Source organism: Mastigoproctus giganteus, chromosome 3, assembly GCF_048544385.1.
Source record: "Mastigoproctus giganteus isolate SK-2022 chromosome 3, ASM4854438v1, whole genome shotgun sequence".
In the NCBI taxonomy this organism is placed as follows: Eukaryota; Metazoa; Arthropoda; class Arachnida; order Uropygi; family Thelyphonidae; genus Mastigoproctus; species Mastigoproctus giganteus.
Window position 1 is genome coordinate 20,932,678 of NC_143577.1, and position 24,794 is coordinate 20,957,471.

Sequence of the window (24,794 nt, forward strand, 5' to 3'; positions counted from 1 at the left end):
GGATATTGTCTGGCAGCTTCTTCATCGGCACTAGCTGCCTCACCACTCACTTTAGCATGTATCAGATTTGTTCGTACCTTGAAGCATTGGAACAATTCATGACTTGCATTAAAGGTCTCTTCAACAGCACTTTCACCATGTTTGCTCTTTGTCTTCAAATAAACTTTTTGCTTTTTCTTGAATTAGCTGTAGGCTACATGGCATTTGTTTTTGTTGCTTATCTTCCAGCCATGCACTTAAAAGTTTCTCCATTTCCTCAATCACTGGACTTATTTTCTTACTTATTATTGTGGACTGCATTGGCACAGAATGCTTTAAGAATTCACATGTTCAAGAATTCACTTTTTGTTCTTGAAAATTATGTTCATTCACAGTAAAGTGACTCAAGCCCAACACATGCTGCATCAGCCTGCTTCTCACCCTTTTCCACTCATTTTATAATGTCTAGTTTCATTTCCATTGTAATAGAGTGCTGTTTACCACTACTGCTCTTGCTTCTTTTTTGCTTTTTGGCCATGTTAGGGAAATAGCAATATTTTTTGAACTACAGGAAAAACACTGATCCTACTCTGAACAAGAACAACAAAAAAACTGAGGGATCAGGAATAGACAAGCATTGGCAGCCGGCAGGTGCACAGTTGCTGACTCAGTGGATACACGCTTTACGATTTGTTCACTGTATGATCAAATCACTTTATGATGGACTCTCCATAATAAAATACCATTTTGAGACCAACTCTACCTCTTCACTATATGATATGTAGTAAGCGCCAGTCATTGCGATCACGTTTGCGAATTGAATTTTAATTCTATTAAACTGTGGTTCTAATAAGCGAAAACAGGAGGAATATTATCCACAGGCTATAAAAGTAAAGATATAAAGCACAAATTTACACTTTATTATCTTACCAATTAATAAAGTCTGCACAGGTAGGACAGTGGCAATACCACTGTCCTCCTCACACCAGGTGGAAAAGGCCTGGTTTTGAATCCTGTATGACGCAAGGAACTTTGGTGTGCTTTTTTCACTCTGTGGCCGAGTTGGTCAGTCTCAAGCATAGGTAGCAAGGTTTTTTCGTCCAGCAAAACAGAAATTGACCAGAGAACACATGCAATTTAAAGACACAATACATGTATGGGTATATGAAAGAAATTTCTGGGCGATCCTAACATAATTCTTTTTTTTTTTTTTTTTTTGTTTACTAATTAACAAAATTAAATGATAAGTGAAAATTGGAAGACTATTTTCCACAGGTTAGCAAAATAAAAATAAATTATTTACACTTACATACATAGCTTAGTTACTAATTGATATTTCTGTACACTGACTTTTTTTTTTTTTTGGATTGTAAAATTTAAAACAGTAAAAAAATAAGTAAGCAACCAATAACAAAGAACACGGCACGCACAAATTGCAACTAACACGATATGCGCAAGTGAGATAAGGAGGAACAAATTTACGAAGCTTAAAAGATGGGAATGAAAATTTTTGTTTTTAAAAATTTCATGGAAGGTGAAACACATTTCACCATAATTCCTAAAAAAACAGAATTCCAGCTATCGGTAATGTAAATTATCGCAAATGCAATAAGATTCAGTTTACTACCTGTTTATAATAGATGCACTAACAGAAATGCCCAATAAACTGGAAAGTGCAAATTGTTTTTATTGTTTTATGGTCATGACCTCCAGAAATCTGCTTTAGAAAAATATCACGAAGACTTTCAAAACTGATTCTTATAACCAAACGTAGCAATAAATGGTGAAAGTGTTGTGCATTTTAAAAGTGATTTTTGTGTTCTGCTTATTTGACATAAATTTATATAAAACTAATATAATTTTCATTATAAAAGTGGCCTTTTAGAGAGATAAATAGCTTGGTTATACAGCAAAAATTTCATCTTCTGCGGTCTTGGAATGAATTATCAAAAAACAATGTGTTATTGAGTTTACTTTACAATATTTTCACGATATGATGGTTCTCTGGAACGGATTAATATCTTAAAGCGGGGTCCATTTTTCACAGCAGCTGATTTTGGTACTTCACGTGCGTGGTTCAAAACTGTTGATATATTTTCAATATACAGTATTTTTATTAATTTTGAGAAGCTTTGTACATATCTACAAGTTCTACGTAAGTCATTTGTATGTAAGTAGAGGAGTGCCTGTACTGCATACAGGTCTGGAGGCCTCATTTTAGGAAGGATGTAGAGCTGCTGGAACGAGTACAGAGAATGGCAACAAGATTAGTGAATGGAAAAAAGGGGTGCTCTTACGAAGAAAGGCTTAAGTTTTGCAAATTACAGTGTCTGGAGACTAGGCACCAGCGAGGTGATCTGATAGAGGTGTATAAAGCCTTGAATGGTTTGAGCATGCTCAATGCTGATGGGATTCTTCCTCTAGCTCAGAATAATCACCTGAGAGGGCATAAATTCAAATTGAGGAAAGACAGATGTAGGATAGACGTACGGAAATTTGCCTTTAGCCAGCGGGTGGTTGGTTGGTGGAACAGACTTCCATCCCTTGTAGTGGAGGTTGATAGCCTAAATAAGTTTAAGGCTCAGCTGGACAGGTATTTTGAACGAACAGAGGGGTGAAGTGGAAGTGGGTTTTTTTTTTTTTTTTGGCTGGTGCTGCATAAGCTTGCTTTCTTGCATCAAATGCCTCTACTAATGCTAATGCTAATATTATGAAGTAGCAAAAGAAAATGCCTGGTTACAAGGCAGTAAAGGACCAGCTAACTCTGCTGGGGGAAAATGCTGCCGGTGACTGAAAACTCAAAGCACTGTTAGTGTACCATGCAGAAAATCCAAGGGTTTTCACACACAAAGGCATTATCAAGGCTTCACTTCCAGTCATTTGGATGTCTAACTTTAAGGCTTGGGTTACTCTTGAAATCTTCAAGGAGTGGTTCCACAAACATTTCATACCACAAACAGAAAATTACTGTGCTGAAAAGAACCTTCCATTCAAGATTCTGTTAGTACTGGACAATGCTCCTGGCCATCCCCCCTCACCTGGATAATTTTCATTCTACTGTTAAAGTGGTGTATCTGCCTTCCAATACTACCTCCCTCTTACAGCTAATAGATCAGAGGGTTATTGCTGCACTCAAGGCTTATTACACATGAAGAACTTTTAAGGAAGCCTTAACAGCAACAGAAGGCGAGGATGGAATGACCTTAAAGCAGTTTTGGAAGGAATATAACATCTACAATGCAATCAAGAATATAGATGCTGCCTGGCATGAGATAACATCATCAAATATGAATGGGATCTGGAAGAAACTCATCCCACAATTTGCTCATGACTTCTGTACATTTGAAGAGGTAGAGTCAGTCTCGAAAAATGTGGTGGAGCTCGGAAAACAATTGGATCTCAAGGTGGAGGAAGAGTGTGTTTACCAATTGCTGGAAAGCCACTCTCAGAAGCTGACCAATGAAGATCTCTTCAAACTTGAAAAACAGACACAACAGGAGGCCACTGAAGAGGAAGAAGTTGTGAAAACAATTTCACCTGCAAGCAGCTACTGAAGCTTTTTCTTTAATAGATAAAGCACTATCATCTTTCGAGGCTCAAGATCCTAACGCCGAGAGGTTCACCAAAGTGGCAGCAGGTGTAAACAATGCTATTGCCTGCTACAAACTAATCTACGAGGAGAAGAAGACTGTGCAGATTAAAATTCATCAGTTTTTCAATAAAGCAGAAAGTGGAGGTGAACATATGGCATCCACAGGTGGTACCACGACCAGTCAATCTGCTCCCAGATCACTAGAATCAGTGTCATCGAAAGTTTGTGATCCTCCATCTCCTCAACACCAACAATAATGTGAGCAAATTAAACTCCTGTTTATTTTTGTTTTTGTATACTGTATCTTGTTTATGCGGTATACAATACTATTTACAGGTTTTTGAATAAATACTGTACATTATTATTCATTGTGTGTTTTTCCGCTTCATTTACCTCGGTTACAAATCGTAAAATGTAAACAATACTAGACTGTACACACGGCTTGGTGAAGTTTGTTGGGGGTTATAATTTTGGTGAAATTACTGTACTGCACACATTTTTATTATCTACAAGATGGACTTTCATGTACTGTACAGACTTCCGTACAAAAAAAAAAAAAAAAAAACAATTAAGTATGTAAGTCGAGGAGTGCCTGTACTCAGAATGCAGCCTAACCACTGACTTGTATAATGGGATAATCACCTCCTTATTCTTGTTAGCAAAGTATATCACTGCAAAATCCCAAGAGATGTCCTGGCAGTATGTCCACAATGCTCAGAGAACTTCATATCTGACTCCACAATTATCCCCAGGTCTTTTTCATTTTCCACTACCTATCACTGACTGTTATTTTGGGATTACTCCTATCCATTTGAAGTACAGTAATACCCTGAAGTTACGCGATAGGTGGGTCCGACGAAAATCGCGTAAGTCGAATTCGCGTAAGTCGGGGTACAACTTTGCATATAAATACATATAAATTTTGCTTAATTGGGACCAAGGACTAACAAAAACACTAGTTTAGAAGAAAAATATTAATAAAATTGCAGTTCTTTATACATATTAATACAAAATATGTATTAAAAAAAACAAATGACTTACGTTAAAGTTATTTCGATGTCGATGGCTTCATAAAATCTCACAAATTCGTCTGACGACACAGCGCGTTCTTTTTTTCACGCAGAATTTCTTCGTAGCAAGCTAATAATTTTTTTATTCCTTGCTTTGTAGCTATAACGCGTTCTTCGTTGGAGTCTATGTTTTCTAAAATTTTTAAGCCCTTTACAATTCAGCCCTTTTCAATTTTCAACCTGTCAAGTTTGCAATTGTCATGTGCTTTTCGCCGTTGCTTCATTTAGGCCTGTAGCACGTGCAATATCACATGGTCTTTCATTTCCCTCAAAGCGTTTCACAATTTCATATTTTTTCTCTATCGACAGAGGCGGACTGGCCATAAGCCTTACCGGGGAAACCCCGGTGGGCCAGTGTGATTTTGGCCATAAACCATAGTACGAGGCCACTATAAATTTTCCCGGGTAAGAATTTTGACCCAGTCCGCCTCTGTTTATCGATAATTGCTTTTCTTTTTCTCTCTGAATCTGCAGTGTCTTCACCAGGACGCTTCCTTTTCACACCTTTTAATTAAGTATTTTACTCATTTTTAGGGAATAAAGCACAATTACAAAACGAGGAGGCACGCTTGATACGCATAAACAAAGCTGCGCGCATGTAGCAACTGAATAAACAACACCATAAAGGCAGAGATACACTATTAACACCTCACATTTCTAGGGGTTACTACCATAAAACAATAAAAATCCAGTTGCGTTTCTGCTAGTGAAATCTGTTATAAACTGGTAGTAAACTCGATCTAATTGCATTTGCGATTATACCGATAGCTGGAATTGTGTTGGTTTTTACGTTATTAGGGTGAAATGTGTTTCCCCTTCACTGATATAAAAAACATAAAAGCAGCAAAGTTGAATTTTGTTCATCTTTCGCTCTCATTCTCCGCCGTCGCACCGTATATCGATAACATATGAAAAACGACCTTGAAGATAGTGGGCGGCAGCGTTGCCAAACGAAAAAATCAAGAACCGCGTAACTCCGAGTTCGCGTAAGTCGGGGTAGCGTAAGTCGGGGTATTACTGTACTTGCATTTACAAGGGCTGTTCAAAAAAGAATGATCATAATTTTTCATGAACAACCATACTGCTTGCTATTTCTAGCTGAGCTGCAGAATTTAAGCCATCATTGACTCATGTGACTTGTGCACACAGTGTGGCATTGGAGATCGGCCAAGTTCGTACTTATTCGGTTTCGTCTACATAACAATAGATGGGACATGCGAGGAACAGTATGCAGCTCTCAAATTTTGTTTCCATCTCAAGAAAACATCAGCTGAGGGTATGAAATGTTAAAAGAGGTTTATGATGAATATATGCTCCCCCATAGCACAACTCGCATTTGTTTAAAGATGGATGTGATTATATCACAAAAATTGGTGGTCCTGGAGCCTAAACCATTGTGGTGACAACAGTGGTTGGAGCTCTGTAATCATAAGAGAAGATTGTTGTATAACAGTAAGGCAACTGGAAAAAATGTTGAGAATATCAGTAGGAAGCACACAGTATTCTCCACAATCATTTGCATATGAAATGTGTTTGTGCATTCTGGGTTCCAAGACTACTTGCACCTGAGCAACAGCTCAGGTGCGAGTAGTCTTGGAGTAGTCTTTGCATGGAGGTTGGTCAGGAGTGGCAATGGATGGCTATGGAAGATGGTGAGGTTCTGTATAAGGTGATAACTGTAGATGAGATATGGCATCAACATTTTGACCAGAGAGTAAGCAACAAAGCTCTGTTTGGAAGTTTGTGTTATCACCAACACCAAAGAAAGCAAAAGTTGTGGCTTCTGCAGAAAAGATTATAGTCATCTCTTTTTTTACATTCAAGGAATGGTTTACCAGCATGTTTTGCCACGTCATATGACTGTTACAGAACCTTGCTACAGAACTGTTCTGCACACTTCTCACGATTACATTTGTCACAAACGACCATCCACTGATGGTCGCAAACAGTGGATGTTACATCACAACAATGGGAGACTTTACACTGTTCATACCATCATTGAGTACTTAACCAGAATTAATGTCAAATGTCCTCATCTGCTGTACATCCCTGACCTTGCACCCTGTGATTTTATTTTTTTATTTCCAAAGTTAAAGGAGGAGATGAGAGGAAAACATTTCCAGTCACCAGAAGAAGTTGTAAAGACATCAGAAATGCATTCTGAAATGCATATCAAAAAATAGTTTCCACCATGTTTCTGAAGAATGGCAGAAATGATGGGAACTGTCATAACCACTCTGCCAATGTTTGTATCAACTGCAAACTCAGACATTACGACTGATATACTTCCATCGATATCATTAATAAATATAGTATAAGGAACATTAATGATATTGATAAAGGTATACAAGGTTAATGTCTAAGTTTTCAGATGATTTAAAATATTTAAGCAATTTTAAATGGTTTATCAGACAAAAGACAAGCCTAATGTACTAAATATTGGATTTGCCTTTTGGTAGGAAATTTGTTCAAGTCTTTTGTCAAATTTCTACTTCATAGACTCAATAAATCATTTAAAACTGTTATAAAAAACATGGAGTCAAGTGCTTATTTTTAAAAATTTTCAACAGATCTATGAAATTGTTTTTCATTTAAGAAATCTGCCTCAGAAGCTATAGAAATTACTGTTGAAGCATATGACAAAAAAGCTTTTATCAGTGGCAGGATATTTGAATGGAACAAGCAATTCAAAGATTGGTGCAATATCACTAAGGAAAATTCAAGAAGTGTGGGAGACCTTGCACATCAAAAAAGTGGAAACGATATTCCAAGGTAGGGCAAATTTGTGATCTGTACAGAGATGGTATCAGTTTGGAAGAAAAATACCTAACTTGTCTCCTGTGCTAGAAGTACAATTTAGATCATTATCAAATAAGAATTGTACACAGGCTGTCAAGTTGGAACATCATATGGTAATTGCCAAGCCATCACATCTGATATTTTAAACGATATCTGGGAACACATCTTGGCATTCTCCCAGGAAGAAAAATTCAGACTTGCAAGTCTAATGGGCTATGCTAGAATTTTCTAACAATAAAGGCATAAATCATTATGAATTCATACCAGATCACACTATTAATAAGATATATACTTATAAATCATTAGTCACTTGAAAGATGTAATCAGAAGGAAGAGACCTAATCTGGGAAAAGAAAAATTAGAAATTACTATGATGCAATGCTCCTGCTCAAAATGCAACAATTACTGAATACCTTTCCCAAATACACTGTTAACTCTCTTATAACATCCTTCTTCACCTCACCCTGTAACTGTTACAGGGTGAGGTGATTTCTTACTTTTTCCCAAATCAAAGAATGCATTAAAGGACTGATTATTTCCAGTGAAGCAGCAGTTATGGCAGCCATAACAAGCATAATTCCAGAAAAGAAAGACTTTGAAGAATCTACTTTGTTAATTACATAACTGATTTAAACTTGTGTAAACAGCAAAGGTCATTATTTTGAAAAAATTCTGCATGTAACTAATTGTAAATATTACATATGTTTAATAAAATTTAGGAACTGTTTGATCCTTTTGTAATAAATGCTTTAAGCTGTAAAAGTTCCCACAAAACAAAGAGTAACAAATCGTTGCCCTTCAATTTTGTAAAATAGAGATTTCATTGTATTTCTATTCCTCACAAACTAATACTAAATAAACCACTGCAGTTAGACTGAGGTCTTACCATGTCTTTGGGAAGATTTGTCACTCTGCTCACAAATCATCAGCTGCATTTCATCTTCATCAGAGCTACCCAACTCACTAAATGACATCAACGATTCAAGAATATCTGGAGTTCCAGCAGGAAGCGATTTAGTTTCACTTTTGCTATCCGATTCCTGGAAAGATGTTGTCTGCTGTTTTTGTAGTACCATTTTTTTCACACTCCTATTATGTTTGGCACTGTATTCATGTCCATGCAAATGTCTTGACAAACTAAAAACAGATGCACTATCAGGTTTAGCTTCCAATTTCGAATTGCTTATTGTGTCTTGATGTTTAATTTGATAGTCCTGACAATTATTCAAAGCAAGATTATTATTTGTTGAGCAGTGTGATGATATATTTACATTTTTATTACTTAATGTCATTTGTTTACCAGATTCATTATTATGAACATCTACATTATTACAAACACCAACATTACCATTTACTGTTGTAATTTTACCAGAATTCAATTTCAGACTTGCTCTTAAAACTTCACGAAGAGAAGTTTTCATAACAGAGTTAAGGATGGGAAGTGGTTTCATAATTTTAGTAGCAAAATCAGAATTTTCAATATTATACTTTTGCATAACCTGATCTCGTTGATCAGATTGCCTTGCTATTGTAAATGAAGTCCTGACAGTTTCAAAACTGTCATCTGAATCGGGAAAACTCCCTATTAATGTATCAGTTCCAGCAGTGCTGAGTTCATCATCTCTAGTTCCTACCGAAGTGCTGGCTGAAGTTAATGTTTTTTTCTTTCTCCTTCTTCCAGTACTCAAATAAAGATCATAAGTACTGCCCTTAAAATGTCTTTTCCTTCTTCTCTTTTCCTTCTTCCGAATTACAGAACTTGGGATCACACGATTTCTTTTTGATGTTCTCAACTGTCTGGCTTTCTTCTTTAACCTCAAAATTTCTAAATTAGGCCGTCTCCTTTCATTACGAAGGGAGAGAAGCCTTTTGCTAGTATATAGCCTTGTCCTATAAGTTACAGATTCCAGAGTCCTCTGAACTTTATTTTTTAGAGTTTTTGATGATTTAACATTTATCTGTGATTTAGGAACAGTAGTTTCACTAGCTGAATTTTGAGAATCAGAAGCTCTGTCAGCCCTTGACACAATTATTGTAGAGGAACTGATTTCTGATAAATCATCTTTAAAGTTTTCTTCACTATTATTCAAAAATAACTTACCAACATTTGTATCACCTGATCCTTGTTTAATTTCTGGTTCAAAATCTAGCCTCTTCCTTATCACTTGGCTTATTGATGTTTTCATTACAGAATTTAAGATATTATGTAAAGATGACATCTTCTCCGTGGCCACAGGTAATGCTACAGGAACTCTTGTTTGTAATGAACTTTCCTCATTTTTTTCTAAACATTTTCGTGACAGATCATTGGAAACTACTTCCTTTGCAGACACGTCCAAAGTTTTACACAAAACAGGCATGTCAGATAAATTTTGCGGCAGTCCTGAATTCACAAACATCTTTGATTGAACTTGTTTATTATTAAATATTAACAAATCTTCATGAGGCTGAAGGGGTTTGTGTGGGGATAACTGTGGAGGTCCATTACACAAATTAATTTTACTGTCATCACTGAAAGCTTCAATTTTTTTAGGTGTATCTTTTTTCAACCTTACTGTCAATGGTAAAACTGGCATGATACCTTGCCCATCAACATCAGATTTTGCATTCTTCTGAGACTCAGGACTATTTAATCTTGATTGCAAAGACACGGGGGATAATTTCCTTTTATTTGACCCACTGATTTTGCATGTTCCAAAATCTGTCATTTTTTGTTTATTATTAACATTCGATTTCTTTGTTTGACAATCAGGAAAGCATAAGCCATTTTTCTGTTTGACTCTCTGCATCTTCAAATTATTTCTCATCATTTCTCTTTCTCTCTTAGGAGATTCACTGCATCCAATGGTAGACTTTTTATTAGATGATTCCCCCACTTTTACTCTATCTTTATACATACTGCTACTACTACTACTATTACTATTGGTATTTCTTTTGGAAATGTGGTTTACTGAAACTGTTGGACTCTTGTTAACAGATTTCACAGGATGTGATTCCGAAAGAGTTTTTTCTGAGAACAATTTACTTATTAGATTACTTATACTCTTTTCAATAAATGGAGCTGTTGTTTTAGTTTTGTCTTCAGAAACTATTATATCTGACTTTCTGGAACTCTCAACTGGTATCTCACTCTTCTTGTTTTCTGACTTTGATTTGCCAATGTCAGATTTATGTGGCAATCTAGTGGCTTTCACATTATCTGAACCACTTTCTCTACCTGTTCTTGACCCACTTTGCTTTCCATTAGGAATATTTCTCACTTCATGATGGCTATTATGCACTGGACTTCTGTAAAATGATTCTGGACTATGAATTCTAGAAGTATTTTGTGGTGTTAATGGAGATGATCGAGACTTATGGGTATTCTTCTCATGAACTGCAGCGCTCCGTGCCTCATTAGATGTAAAATATTCAGGATAATCTCTATGTGCCTCATGATACACATTACCATTCCACCTGGAATGATGATAATTATGAGATGATCTGTGGCTTCTTGATTCATGATGTGATCTATAGTTGTCTGACCTTCCATATGATGACCGATTCCAATTATTATATGAATTAGAAAATCTTCCCCTTCCCTTTGGCCAATGACTCCAGTAATCACCTGTAAGAAATAGAAAAACTTTATTTAGTAAGTTAAAATAATAACAAAATTATTTTATTATTATTTATCAAAATAGCAATTTTATTTACATAAAAAAATTAGTTTTCATCTACAATGGCAGAATGGCCTCTGAATGGCAAAAGCCATTAAATTTTAAATTACTATCATATATCTTTGCACAATATGTTATTAATAACCCAGAGGCAACCCAAACAAGATAAAAATGACTAATATTCATTTCTATATAAATTACATTTGTTCCTATATACGATAAATTCATAATAAAAGGAAGGATTGGTTTTAGATGTGTTCAAAGGGTTCAACTGAACCTGGTGCTGCACTAAGAGGTCATGTATACATAGAGTTTTAGAAGATTAATTTTTATAATGCAGCACAATTCCTTATTGTATTTCAAGATAATATGACTGACTGATCATTCGATATGGAGAAGCTGCCAAATAAGAAAAATGGCTTAGCCAGTTGTATTTTGTGGAGTGAGTGAAGTGCAGCATAATCCCATACAGTTTGAGGCACTAAAATATTATAACAGTTATATAACAAGCACAGCATCAAAATTTTTTTTTAATAAAAAAGTATAAAACTGTATAGTTTATAATGTAATTCTTTGTTTTAACAAAGAACATTATAACAGATACTTTGTTTTGTTTTTTTTTAGGAAAACACCAAACATGAAATATTAGAACCTATAAGTACTTGGTACCATGCATGGGTTGAAAGTCGCAAAGATGAAAGAAGATACATGTTGAACATTAAAATTGAATTTCTGTAGATTGCAATTTTCAGGAAAAAAGTGTGAAGGGAGGTTGTTCCAAAAGATAGAAGTTGAAGAAATAAATTAGGAAGAAGAAAAGTTTGTATTCAGCTTGTATTCAGACTGGTTTGGAAGAGAGAAGGGGAATTATAAAAGCCAATTCAGAAGAAGAGTGCCCACAGAAGTACTACAGAAAAGTCATGCAGCAGAAACAGAACATCTATGACAAAGTGAGTTGAGAGACTTTGTAAGAGATGAGTCATTAATTAACCTAACTGCCCTCTTCTGAATGGAATCCAGAAGCCTGAGAGAAGTTATGGGGGAACCGCCCCAGACATGGGAACGATATTCCATGGTAGGGCAGAGTTGAGATTTGCACGGTGCGTATAGCTGGTTAGAAGGAAAGGAATGCTGAAAGTGAAAGAAAACTCAGTTTTTTAGATACAGAGTAAGCAGTATTTGTGATATGCTTATGTCAAGAGAGATTAGAAGTCAGGGTAATCCCTAATAGAAATATGTGATCCTGTCTAGAAACTCAAGTGTCATCAAAGAGAATGCATAGGAGCAGAAAAATCTTTTTTGTGAGATATAAGATGACTGAGATTTCGAAGGATTGAAATGAACTAAGTTATCTTTATTCCACTGGAGAATTACCTGGAGATCGGCATTTAAGGAATTTGTAAGGATATTCAAGAAGTTTGCAGGGCAAGGTTTCTCAAACTGGAAGGTGGAATGCAATGTGCTATCATCAGCACAACTATGGATACAATTTACAGTCAATGGAAGAAGGTCATTAATATATAAGGAGAAAAGAGTGGGAGAAAGAACTGAATATAGGGAACACCAGCATTAGTGCAGAACTTAAAAGACAAAGTCATCTATCATTGCCCACGGTGGTCAGAGACAAAACTGGATACCCAATTTAAAAAAAAAGTTTGCAAACCATAAAGTTTGCAAACTGTTTCCAAATTTGGAAACTAGTTTTGTTTCCAAAAAAGTCCAGCTCAAGAGCACTTTTATTTTTTTTTTGTTAGTTGTTGGCGCATTGGCTTTTGTGGCCGTAATACACCTCCCAAAGTTTTTGCATTTTTTACTCTGATCCAAGCCCGAGGCGGGATTCGAACCCACAACCTTTGGGTTGCCAGGCAGGCACTTTACCCACCTAGCACAGATTTTGAGAAAAAGTGGAGAAATAGCATCAGAACCTGGTGCTTTCTTGGAATCAAAACTGTTCAAAATTCTTCTGGCATCCTTTTGATGGAAGACCACAGGAAGGATTGAATGGAGTGTACTGGGAATGGTAGAAGGTTTACCAAGATCATCAAAATTAGAAGAAAAGTAGGATGCTAGCAGGTCAACTATATTTTTAGCTGAGGTGGCAAAGATGAGCAAAAGTTATGGCCAACAGCTTTGGCAATAGACCAGGATGCTTGACTACCGTTTGGACAAGAAGCAAGTTTTCTTCTCTTAGCTTATTCAAAATCTAGTTTGGGCTGATTAATATCTGCTTTACACTTGATGCAAACATTGGTTTAGACAGAAAATAAACCCAGAGATTTGTATGCAAACGAATTGTGATATGCAACATTTTTATCTAGAAATAACGTGCACATATATATATATATATATATATATATATATTTATTTATTTATTAATAAATGTTTTAAAATATTGTCTGTCAGTTGCTCTCTGCAACAGCATGTCTACTCATAATTATGACTATTAATTACATCAGTATGGGTGTCACTGTTTGATGCACATAAAATAATCCAGTTCCAGTCCAATGGTTCATTTACCATAGCAACCCTGATGTCACTTAGCGAAAAGGATTACAGAACACTTTCAAGTTACTCTGTTGTTAGCACAAACTTTTTGTTTAATAAGTTCCTCAAAGAGCACTGTCAAAAATGGAACAATTTCAAACTCTGCTAAAGAGCAGGCAATTGATGTGACTCTCCACCAGTCTACCTGCCTGAAAAAACATTGGCATATGTGGCCAGAACACAGTGTAGAGGTGTCCCATTCTGCTGGAACCATAATACACTTCTGATATATCCCGTGAATCCAAATATGGCACAAACCAGTCCAAGAGAATTGACTAGGAAGCTGTATGTCACAGATCATTAAAGATGAATGGCCCAATCCATTTCTTTCTAATAATAGCCACCCAAAAAATAACTAGTGGGAGATTTTTACTTACTTCCTCGTCAAAAAAAAAAATGAATTTGTTGGTTCTATTTTAACTTTTTTTTTTTAATTTTAATTTTCTTTAAAATTTTAATGACAAACTTATTATAGGAAACAAAGCATCAACACATCCAGATTATTAAAGCTTTAGAAACTATTATTATATCCTCAAGCATTTTACAAAAGAAAATGGATTCAGATTACAAAGAATGTAAACTATAATCACAGGATCCCAACAAGAAAACAAATGGATAACCTTCAAACAATAACATATATGATTTTAAACCTCTTACAAGTTGAAAAACATAGCGACAGAGCTACAACTAGTACCTACAAAAGAGTAGACCAGAGCAGAAGAAGCCATAGAGCTAACAAATATAGGAGTGACTATGATGCCTCCAGCAAAGTTGGCAAAACATCTCTACATTCCACCATAACCAAACAGATAGACCCATAACACAAAAATGGGGTTCGCAACCATTACTTCTAAAAAGACAAATACAAATATTTACCTCTGGAATTACTGGTTCTTCCAGACCAAAAAGATCGATTTTCAGTTTGCATGATTTGATAACATAAGAAGTCACACTACTTCTCCCTGTAATATAATTAAATACAGTGAGAACAATTATTAACTAACAATGGCAAGATGATACTACGCTATAAAAATAAAATAATTACACTGTAATAAGAAATCTACATAAATCAGTTCAAGTGAAATATTTGCAGCAGAAAGTTACTCGGTGCAAATACCTTTTATTTATTTACGCACAGACATCAAAAAACACATAACAGGAGAGCCTTTGTGGTTTTGACACACTCTTCTTGTTGGTTTTTTTAGGTGCATCAGCAACTTGGCTACATTGTTCCAATGTGTATTAAGTCCGTGTAAACGTATGTTCATGGACCAATTTGCAAGTTATGCAGGTTGAAAAACCTGGAATAACTCATGAGGAAAACCTATTTCCTCCATCTGAGATCAGCTAATTATAATCTTGATTGAAGAGGACTACAGAAATTACTACAGTCAGTAACAGGAATCGAACCTAGGCCTCTCCAAACAAGTGAGAAGTGATGAAACCACCATACTGCCATCGACTTGACACTTCCTACCGATTTAGAGGCCTATGTAGCCGAGGGGGGGGCGCCTCCGTAGCCAGGTGGGAAGGAGCAGCAGTGCGTAGCACACGCTTCTTGATTAGACCGGGGTTTGAGCCCGTCACCACCAAATACGGAGAATGCGGAAAAGTCAGAGAATGACCACCGCATATTCCTGGAGCAATATGGCCTTAGTTGCTAATTCTCCTAAAAACCAAACAACAACAACAGCCGAGTGGTCAGGAGTGGGAGTGCATTAGTACATGCTCTTTGAGTAGACCAGGGTTCAAGCCCCTGACTGCTAACTATGGTTGATCTTTCAACCCACACTGGACCAGCATAGCAGATTATAGTTCATTTCCCTCAACTTGAATTGTTGAGGAAGCTTCCACCCTGCAGTAGGAGTTTACCTTTTTTTTTTTTCACTCATGGGTGTAGTTACCCATTCTTAAACAGAGGTCCCTCCCTAGAGTTATTCCACATTTTTAATCCCATAAATATGCAAACCAGATTGTGAAAACCAATCCCAACTTGTTTTGTTACCAGGGGATTTTACACATATATACACTAGTGTACAGCTCATAATATGATTACAAAAAAGAATTGGTGTGTAAATCAGTCCTACAACAAACTTTTTTTTTCCAAATTATTATGTCTTGAAAATTCATGACTTAACATGACTATTCTGAACATAAACAGAAAATTTGTTAGGGGTTCCAAATACCTTCCCCATTTCCCACAGATTCTCTACCCGTAAAATACTCTTCGTTGCATTTCAATTTTCCTTTTTTAAATATTTCACTACCATTTATATATACAGGTAGTGAAGAAAATAATGGAACCACTGTGATAAGAATTACAAGCATGTACTAATATGGCGTTGGGCCAGTCTTTTTTTTTTTTAAAACAGAATGTATTCTACATGGAATCAATTCAAATAAATCTTGAAATGTCTAGGAATACTGGACCATTCTTCATGGAGGAACATTTCAAGCTCTTTGAGCTATGAACGTGGAGGAAATTTGTTTCTCACTCTCCTCTCCAAAATACCCACAGTGGCTCAATAACATTTAAGTCTGGTGATTGTAAAGGCCATGGGAAATACTTAGCCTCAGTTTCTTGTTTGTCAAACCAAGAATGTCCACATATGACTACATATACAAAGGGTACTAGGAAAGTTTTGCAATACAGCTTTGTTTATTTAATTTTTTCAAAGTAATTTCCTCTACATTCAATACACCTCTCCATCCTCCGAAACCAATCTTTAAACCAGTTCTGCCAAGTTTCACTAGGGAGTAAAGCACACTCGTTGTCCCAAGCCCGTAGAAGGTCCTCATCACTGGAAAACCGCCTCCCTTTTAGCTTAATTTTCACATGCGGGAACAGTGCAAAGTCGCAGGGAGCAAGGTCTGGACTGTAGGGAGGGTGCTCGAGAAGTTTCAGTCCCGTCGTGGTCAAATATTCGGTGCAGGCTTTGGCGCGGTGAGCTGGAGCATTTTCGTGATGGAGGTACCAGGTGTCCATTCTTGACTTTGGCCGCAGGTTCTTCATAGATCCAATGACTTTAGGCAGGCATTGTTCAGTATACCACTTAGCTGTGACTGTCTTCTGCGTGTCCAAAACGACACGTTCCACAATTCCACTCGATTTGAAAAATACAGCTATCATTTTCTTCTTTACAGATCGGGATTTTCTGACAATTACGGGTGTGTCGTCATCATCAAAGACCCAAACTTTGTTTTGAGCCTTGGTCGGCAGATCGTAATAGTACAGCCAAGTCTCGTCACCTGTCACGATGTTGTTCACATACCGAGATTGTCCCTTATCAAACTTTTTTAACATCTCCCGGCACCAAGTCACACGTCGTATCATCTGCTCTTCAGTCAGTTGATGCGGCACCCAGAGAGAACAAAGTTTCTTCACGTGCAAGTGATCTTGCAGAATCGAACGAATTGCTGGTGCATTTAGGCCCAAAGTATCCTCTATCTGTTGGTAGGTCACTCGCCTGTTTTCATCAAGCATTTTCCTCACAGCAGTAACGTTTTCCTCCGTAACTGACGTTCGTGGCCTTCCCAGCCTCTCAGAATCCTCCAGAGTGAAATTTCCCCTTTGGAATTCTCTATACCACCTGAATATCGTTGTACGATGTGGACAATCATCATCTAGTGCAAGAGTCATTTCTTCTAAGCACTGGTCTATGGTTAAACCACGCACGAAATTATACCGCAAAACTGTCCTTATCTCATTTCGTGACCACGATGCCATCGCAAGCACTTTACACTCTCACTACTAATGAATAACTGAGCCCATCGACTTGGCGCGGCTGCTACTATGCACGTATGAACATGTCTCAACATGCAGCAACAAGCAGCTTCCTGTGATTCATTGTTGCGTCATATTGCAAAACTTTCCTAGTACCCTTTGTATAATGGAGCATTATCGTCTTGAAACATGGCATCATTTGTGAGAAATTATGTGTCCAGGTTCATCCCACCCAATGGGATGAACCTGGACACTCAAAATATCAAGGTAATCAGTAGCAGTAATTTACCCATTCAGGGTGATGATAAGACCTACAATATACAAAGATATTGCTGCTCCCATTGTTGATCCTCCTCCACGTTTGATGGTTGGCACAAGACTTATCTGCAATTCTGCCCAGACACAATAGGAAGGAGTATATGATAAGAGCCTTGTCAATCAATTCGGCCCTGGAGAGATTGTGCAAGGCTCACGGGGTAGAATTTTTTCCAGCATGGTATGTGCTTGCTAACAGGAGAGACTGCTTCTACAGGGATGGGATACACTTAAACAGAAAGGGTGCAAGAATATTTGCTGATGCTATCAAGGTAGTGTTAGGTGGGTTGGAAAACTGCTAGTTTGGGGGGGATTCACAGACTAAAATATTAACGGTAGCCACAGGCAGAAGCGAAAGTGATTCTTGCACTGTTTCTATTGTAATGAGCTGCAGCCTAAAAAGCAAGTTGTTGGGGATTTCAAGAGATGCTGGGAGTCATCGTGGAACAAGTAAACACATGGGCTGTATTAGGGTAACTAAGAGTAAGAACAAGTACATGTATACTTGCATGTACACTAATGCTAGAAGTATAGTAAATAAAATTGATGAATTTGAAGTGCTGATCAAGACATCACAGGCAGATATTGTTGGGATATCAGAGACATGGTGTCACACAGATATAAGCAGTGCAGAACTGGAATTTGGAGAGTACAATGTGTACAGAAGGACAGACAGGTGAGGAGGGGTTATACTGTTAGTTAAGAAACACATAAAATCTAAGGAAGTGCATCCAGTTGACACGGATGGACAGTGCAATGTTAAGTGTGTTTGGTGTGACATAAACACTGGGAAGGGGAAAATGAGAGTAAGAGTATGTTATAGGCCTAATGATGCTGATGAGTACAATGAACAGTTGTGCAGATAAATAGAATGGGCCAGTAAATCAGAATGTCTTGTAATGGGGGATTTTAACTTTCCAGATATTGACTGGAACATGTGGGTTGGTCACTCGCACTCTAGCAAGACTTTTGTGGATTTATTGGATGATTGTTTTCTACAGCAACATGTTCGAGGGACAACCAGAGAGAGTAATACCCTTGATATGATTATCAGCAGTGATGACGCATGCATTAGGAATTTGCAGATAAAGGAACCACCAGGTGACAGTGATCACAGTGTACTGATGTGGGATTTACTTAAAGATGTAACTACAATCAAGGGTAAAGGGAAGGGTTTTTGTTTTCATAACGGTGACTACAGAGATCTCAGACAGTTTTTAAATTCTTGGGATCAACTGATGATTTATGATGTTACCAATGGTGAATTCTAAATGGGAAGCCTTCAGGGACTTAATCTTGGAGGCTACTAGGCTTTTCTTTTCATACCAACTAAGAAATACTGTTCAAGGTTCAGGCCTAAATGGATGGATGTCAGATGAATTAATGAGGCTCGTAGCAAAGAAGAAAAATGCATGGGATACATAAATTATCAGCCGACACAGAAGGCTATGATAGATATAAGCTGGTCTGTAACCAAGTCACAAAGGGGGGTTAGACAAGCAAAGGCAGATTACGAGAAATCTTTGGCAAAGGATGCAAAGAAAAACAGCAAGAGTTCTTTACTTATGTAAACTCTAAGAAGGAAGGAGACGAATCAAATTGGTCCAATTAACATTGTTGGTTCAACTATTGATGATCCTGCTCAGGTAGCTGATAAACTGAACGAGTATTTTACATCTACATTCACACATGAGGAGTTATTCAAGAAGGGGAATGCCAGAAGTTTATCAAACTCTAACAGGGAACTAAGTGATTTTGTGATAACTGAGAGCAAAGTGGAGGAGAAATTGTGAAGTTAAACATAAAAAGGCACCTGAGGCAGATGGAATCTATCCAGTTATAATGAAGGAGGCAGCAAGGGAAGTAAGTAAACTCTTAGCCATAATTATGAGACCATCCTTAGAGTCAGGGAAAGTCCCTATAGACTGGAGATGTGCAAATGTATCCCCAATTGACAAAGGGGGTTCAAAGGGTGATACAAATAATTATAGACCTGTTAGTTTAACTTCTGTGGAAAATAATGGAGTTACTGGTTAAAGAGGTGATAGAGGATCACCTAGACAAGACAGCAGCAATAATTCAGACACAGCATGGGTTTGTTAAGGGGAAGTCTTCTCTGACCAATTTGATTGGATACTACGATGTGATCATAAAGGAACTGTATGCTAAAAATAATTTTGATATATACTGGATTTCAGGAAAGCTTTTGATATTGTTGCACATGGAAGACTGCTGTACAAATTGGAGCGGTATGGCATTGAGGACAAGTTACTGCAATGGATAAAGGGATGGTTGACTGAGAGATGGCAGAGAGTGGTAATAAATGGATACTGCTCTACATGGACTAATGTTATTGGCAGAGTCACTCGGCGTTCGGTGCTGGGCCCATTGTTGTTTTGTATATTTATCAATGATATCGATGAAGGTAGTCAGGCTTAATGTCCAAGTTTGCAGATGATACAAAGGTTGGCAGGGTTGTTAATGATACTAAAGACAGTATGCTACTGCAACAGGATCTAGAAAAGTTAGGCAGATGGGCTGAGAAGTGGCAACTGAAGTTTAACATTGACAAATGCAAAGTACTGCATATGGGTAGCAGTAACCCAAGAGAGATGTACCAAGTGTGTGGTGCTACACTCAGGGAGGTGGAGAATGAAAAAGACCTGGGGGATAATTTTACGGTCAGATATGAAGTTCTCTGAACAGTGCAGATGTGCTGCCAGAGCAGGTCATGGAGTTTTGTCAATGATATATATAGGAATTTTGCTAGCAGAGACAAGGAGGTGATTATCCCTTTGTATAAGGCAATGGTCAGGCCACACCTTGAGTACTGTATACAGGCCTGGAGGCCTCATTTTAAAGATGTACAGTTGTTAGAATGAGCACAGAGAAGGGCAACAAAATTGGTGAGAGGAACAAAGGGGTGCACTTATGAAGAAAGCCTTAAGTTCTGCAAGTTGCAGCATCTGGAGACTAGGCACCTGCGAGGTGATCTGATTAAGGTGTATAGGGCCTTGAATGGTTTGAGCAGGCTCAATGCTGACGGGATACTTCTGCTTGTTCAGACTAAGAACCTGAGGGGGTATAGTTTCAAATTGAGGAAAGACAGTTATAGAATAATGTGCGGACGTTTGTCTTTAGCCAATAGGTAGTTGTTTGCTGGAACAGACTTCGATCTGTTGTTGTGGAAGTTGATAGCTTAAATAAATTTAAGGCTGAACTAGACAAACATTTGGAGTGATCAGATGGGTGAAATGGGAAGGTTTCTTTTTTTATTTATTTATTTATTTTTGGCTGAGGCTGTATAAACTTGCTTTCTTGCATCATTGCCTAAACTAATGCTAAAGACAGTGAAGATGATATGCTTCCTTTGGAATTCACCAAACAAACTCTCCCTGATGCTGGAAAAAAGTGTGAATGACGATTCATCTGAAAATATGACAATATTTCTAATTATCAAGTTATGTAATTATCAAGTGTCCAGTTTTTGTTCTGCTTGCGCCATTGCACCCACCCTCTTTCTAGTATTACCATCACTAACGAGTTTTTTGACAACAGTGGCACGTTGAAATAAATTTTGGCTTTATGAAATTCTCACCAAGCTATTTTGCTAGAAACTGGATTGCTCAGATTCACATTAAGATCTGAAGTTATTTTTGAGGCAGTAGCTTTATATTTTCAGGGTACAATACTTTTCGGTGTCGAGCAGCCTCTTTCAGTCAGTTTCAATTTTCTACCACAATTCACCCTTCAGATTTTTTTTCCCATACTTGGTGAAAGCAGACATTACTTTTGATACAGTTGCTCTGGTTAGACTAAAAAAATGAGCAGTTTAGTCACCAATGCACCTGCTAAATGTGCACCAACAACTCAATTTGTGAATAATTCTCTTAGGCTTTCACAGCCTAAAGGCAGAAATGATGAAAACGTGCTCATGATGATAATCAATACCACTCCATATGTGATGAAAGCAGAAAGTCACTGGAGATGTTCTATCTGAACTTGACTTAAATAACTTGTTCGATCTGGTCCTTGAGTCGTGTCACAGACATTCTCTCAGGTATGACAAGCTGGGGCTTGCTACCTGGGACTCCAAAATGCTGGTGGAGCGTGGTCACTCTGTGACAACTAAATCCTCTGCCTGCACCTTCACGATGGTGGGAGTTAGTTATACCTCCCTTGACACACTGCACACAGTATATGAAATGACTGCCCAGGTATGAACCAATGTCGACAGAGATCAAGGTATGGCATCCACACCACAAAAGAATGCCACCCGTGTCACCAGGCAATACTAGGTAGTAGATGACTCTCATCTATTGGTGCAATACCACCACTTTGCTTATCGGAAGCTCGAAGTGGTGGAACCCATGTTTAGTCTCCAGAGCAAAGTTCTGACGATCTCCCTCCCCATCTCTTCTATCATGCAGTATGATTGATGCCTTTTGAGGTTATGACGAATATCGCAAGATCCAATCTATCTTACATTTTGAAGATACAGCTCTAAAATAGTGTTTGCAGGCTGGCTGCTATACAGTCCACTGGGCTGAACCTATTGATAATTCTGTGGAAGCATCCAGATCAGATAGTGCATAACATTGTTGCCTCTATTCTGCCAGATAGTGATTGGAAAGAGTTTGAGTAGTATGTATGAAGGGTACATTTTTTAAACCATGTTATGTCAAGGAGTTCAGCCATATTCTTGTTCTGTGTACACCATATTCAAAAATTTCATTATTTCATATATCATGAATAGTCAAACTAGTAGAACAAACCTATCTGTGAAAAGACCTACACCTCCCAAACACTTCCATGTTCATTTCACAAATATACATGGTCACAGTTCCAATCTCAGTGATGTCCTTTTCCACTTAGTCTGCCAAGCCTCACTTAACTTTTTCTGAGAGAATCCCAATTATCGGTTGATTCAACCACTGCTCATCTCAGTTGTCCTAATTATTCACTGTACGATTCCTTTCACTTCAAAGGTTGTACTTGCACATGTCTGCTCTGATAGTCCTTGTCAAAGACGTAGTGATTTGGAATCTCCTCTCTTCAATCTTTTCTGGCTTAAAATCTCTCTACTCCATTCTGTGAAATTCATATGTTGCCTCTATCATTCTCCCAACTCCACTAATCACTTGGAACTCTTTGACTTCCTCTATTTGCAACTTGACTTTCTCCAGTCCACTTTCCTAACAGCGAGTTAATTTTCCTTGGTGATTTTAATGTTCACAACTCCAACTAGCTTTTGTTTTCTAGTCACACAGACCCAATTGGTTTAGATGCTGAGGCTTTTAGAATTATCAATCACCTCACACAGATACTTCATTTACCTACCAGACAATCCTAATCACACAGCCAATGCTCTTTTTTTCACAAACAACCCTTCAAAGTACATGGTTAATGCTAGTGGTCCTCTGGGCACCTAAGATCACAACTTGATAATGGTCTACGAGAGAAAGGTAATGGTCTCTTTTCCATTGAAGAAGAGACCATCACTTTTCTCTCATGACCATTCACAGCCTTGTGTTGTTTGGCATTACAAGAATGCAAAATAGAGCAGAGTTATCTGCGAGATTTTTATTCTTCTTTCTCTGGATTGAACTATTGTTTTAAATCTTCTGATATCAATGTTTGCTCAGGCCATGTCACTGAAATTATTTTTGTAGGGATGAAATCCTTTATTCTACACCCCACCGTCATATAAGTTAGTGCATTAGCATCATTTCTATACACAATAAACCAACTGAAGTTATATAGTGGCATCATTACATAACATCTCATATTGTGAATTCCTTCATGAGCCACCTACTCATTAAATCTTGAATAAGTAATGCTTCCCCAGTAGAAAATACTATTGTTACTTATTCTCAGTGAACACCACCACCCAGATAGCCATCTTATCTTGCAAAAGGCGTCTACTGCTCCTCTGCTCTAGACCAGTGTTTCTCAACCTTTTCATTGCTGTGGCACATTTTTAAAGACACTAAAATTTTGCGGCACACCTTTTTAAGATGGCAAAATTTTGTGGCCCACTACAATCAATACTCTACTCATATATTCAAAAACGAAGTTATTTCTGTTGGATATATTTAATGATACACTTATTTGTTTTAAATGCTTTTAATATCTCATTTTTGAACATACATGAATTATATGAAATTAAAAAGAAAATTGTTGAAAGAATAGTTGGACTACGAATTAAAACGCAACATCACATTGACTGCCGGAAGGCACAGTGTAAATAAACTAATTTTTTGTTTGAATTAATTTTTACTATAAAACTTGGATTTATTAAATTTTTTTTTTCATTTGCATTTTCTGTGACACACTTTAAGCATACTTGCAGCACACTAATGTGCTGTGGCACACAGGTTGAGAAACTGCTCTAGACAGATCACATCTTTATTAGGAATTACTCTAACTTCTAATCTCTACAGACAAAAGAAGATCACAAGTATTGCTTCTTCTGTTTCTAAAAAACTGGAGGTTTTCTCTTTCTCAATTTTTCTTCTAGACAACTACTCACTGTACAAGTCAAATCCATCCCACGTTTTTTCCACACCTGGAATGGTGTGGAAACATGACTTTTAGACTCCATTCAACAGAGGGCAGTCAGGTTATTTAATGACCCATCTCTTACAATACTCTCCACTCTCTCTCTCTCTCATAAATATTCTGTTTCTTTAACATGCCTATTCTATAGTACTTCTGTGGTCAGAAGAAGAGTGCCCACAGAAGTACTATTCTATAGTACTTCTGTGGGCACCTTCTTCTGACTTGGTATCCATAATTCCCCTTCTCTTTCAAACCAGTTCAAACATGTGTCACAACCAGTCAGCATCCATTCACTGTCCAACTTCAAACTTACAGAGCCAGCCAACTTTTCTTCTTTCTCATTTATCCCTTCAACTTAAGTTTTCTGCAATACCTTCCTTCCCATGTATTTCCTGAAAATTATAATCTCCAGAAATTCAGTCTAATGTCAACAAAATCTCCAATCTTCTCAACTGTCAATCCACAACGATACCTGGTGCTACAGATTCTAATAGCATTAGCATAGGCATTGATGCAAGAAAGCAAGCTTACATAGCACCAGCCAAAAAAAA

General features: G+C 37.3%; 1 protein-coding gene across 1 annotated transcript in view; it reads right to left on the reverse strand.

Moving 5' to 3' along the window:
- The window catches only part of LOC150087781 (uncharacterized), a 251,831-nt gene that overhangs the window by 187,787 nt on the left and 39,250 nt on the right, over window positions 1-24,794 (reverse strand). Inside the window, exons 2-3 of the mRNA XM_090369876.1 lie at window positions 14,520-14,605; window positions 8,327-11,047 (exon numbers count right to left, since the gene is read on the reverse strand). Coding sequence (XP_090226002.1) covers window positions 8,327-11,047; window positions 14,520-14,571 — 2,773 coding nt within the window. The 5' untranslated portion in view covers window positions 14,572-14,605. The remainder of the gene's footprint in view (window positions 1-8,326; window positions 11,048-14,519; window positions 14,606-24,794) is intronic.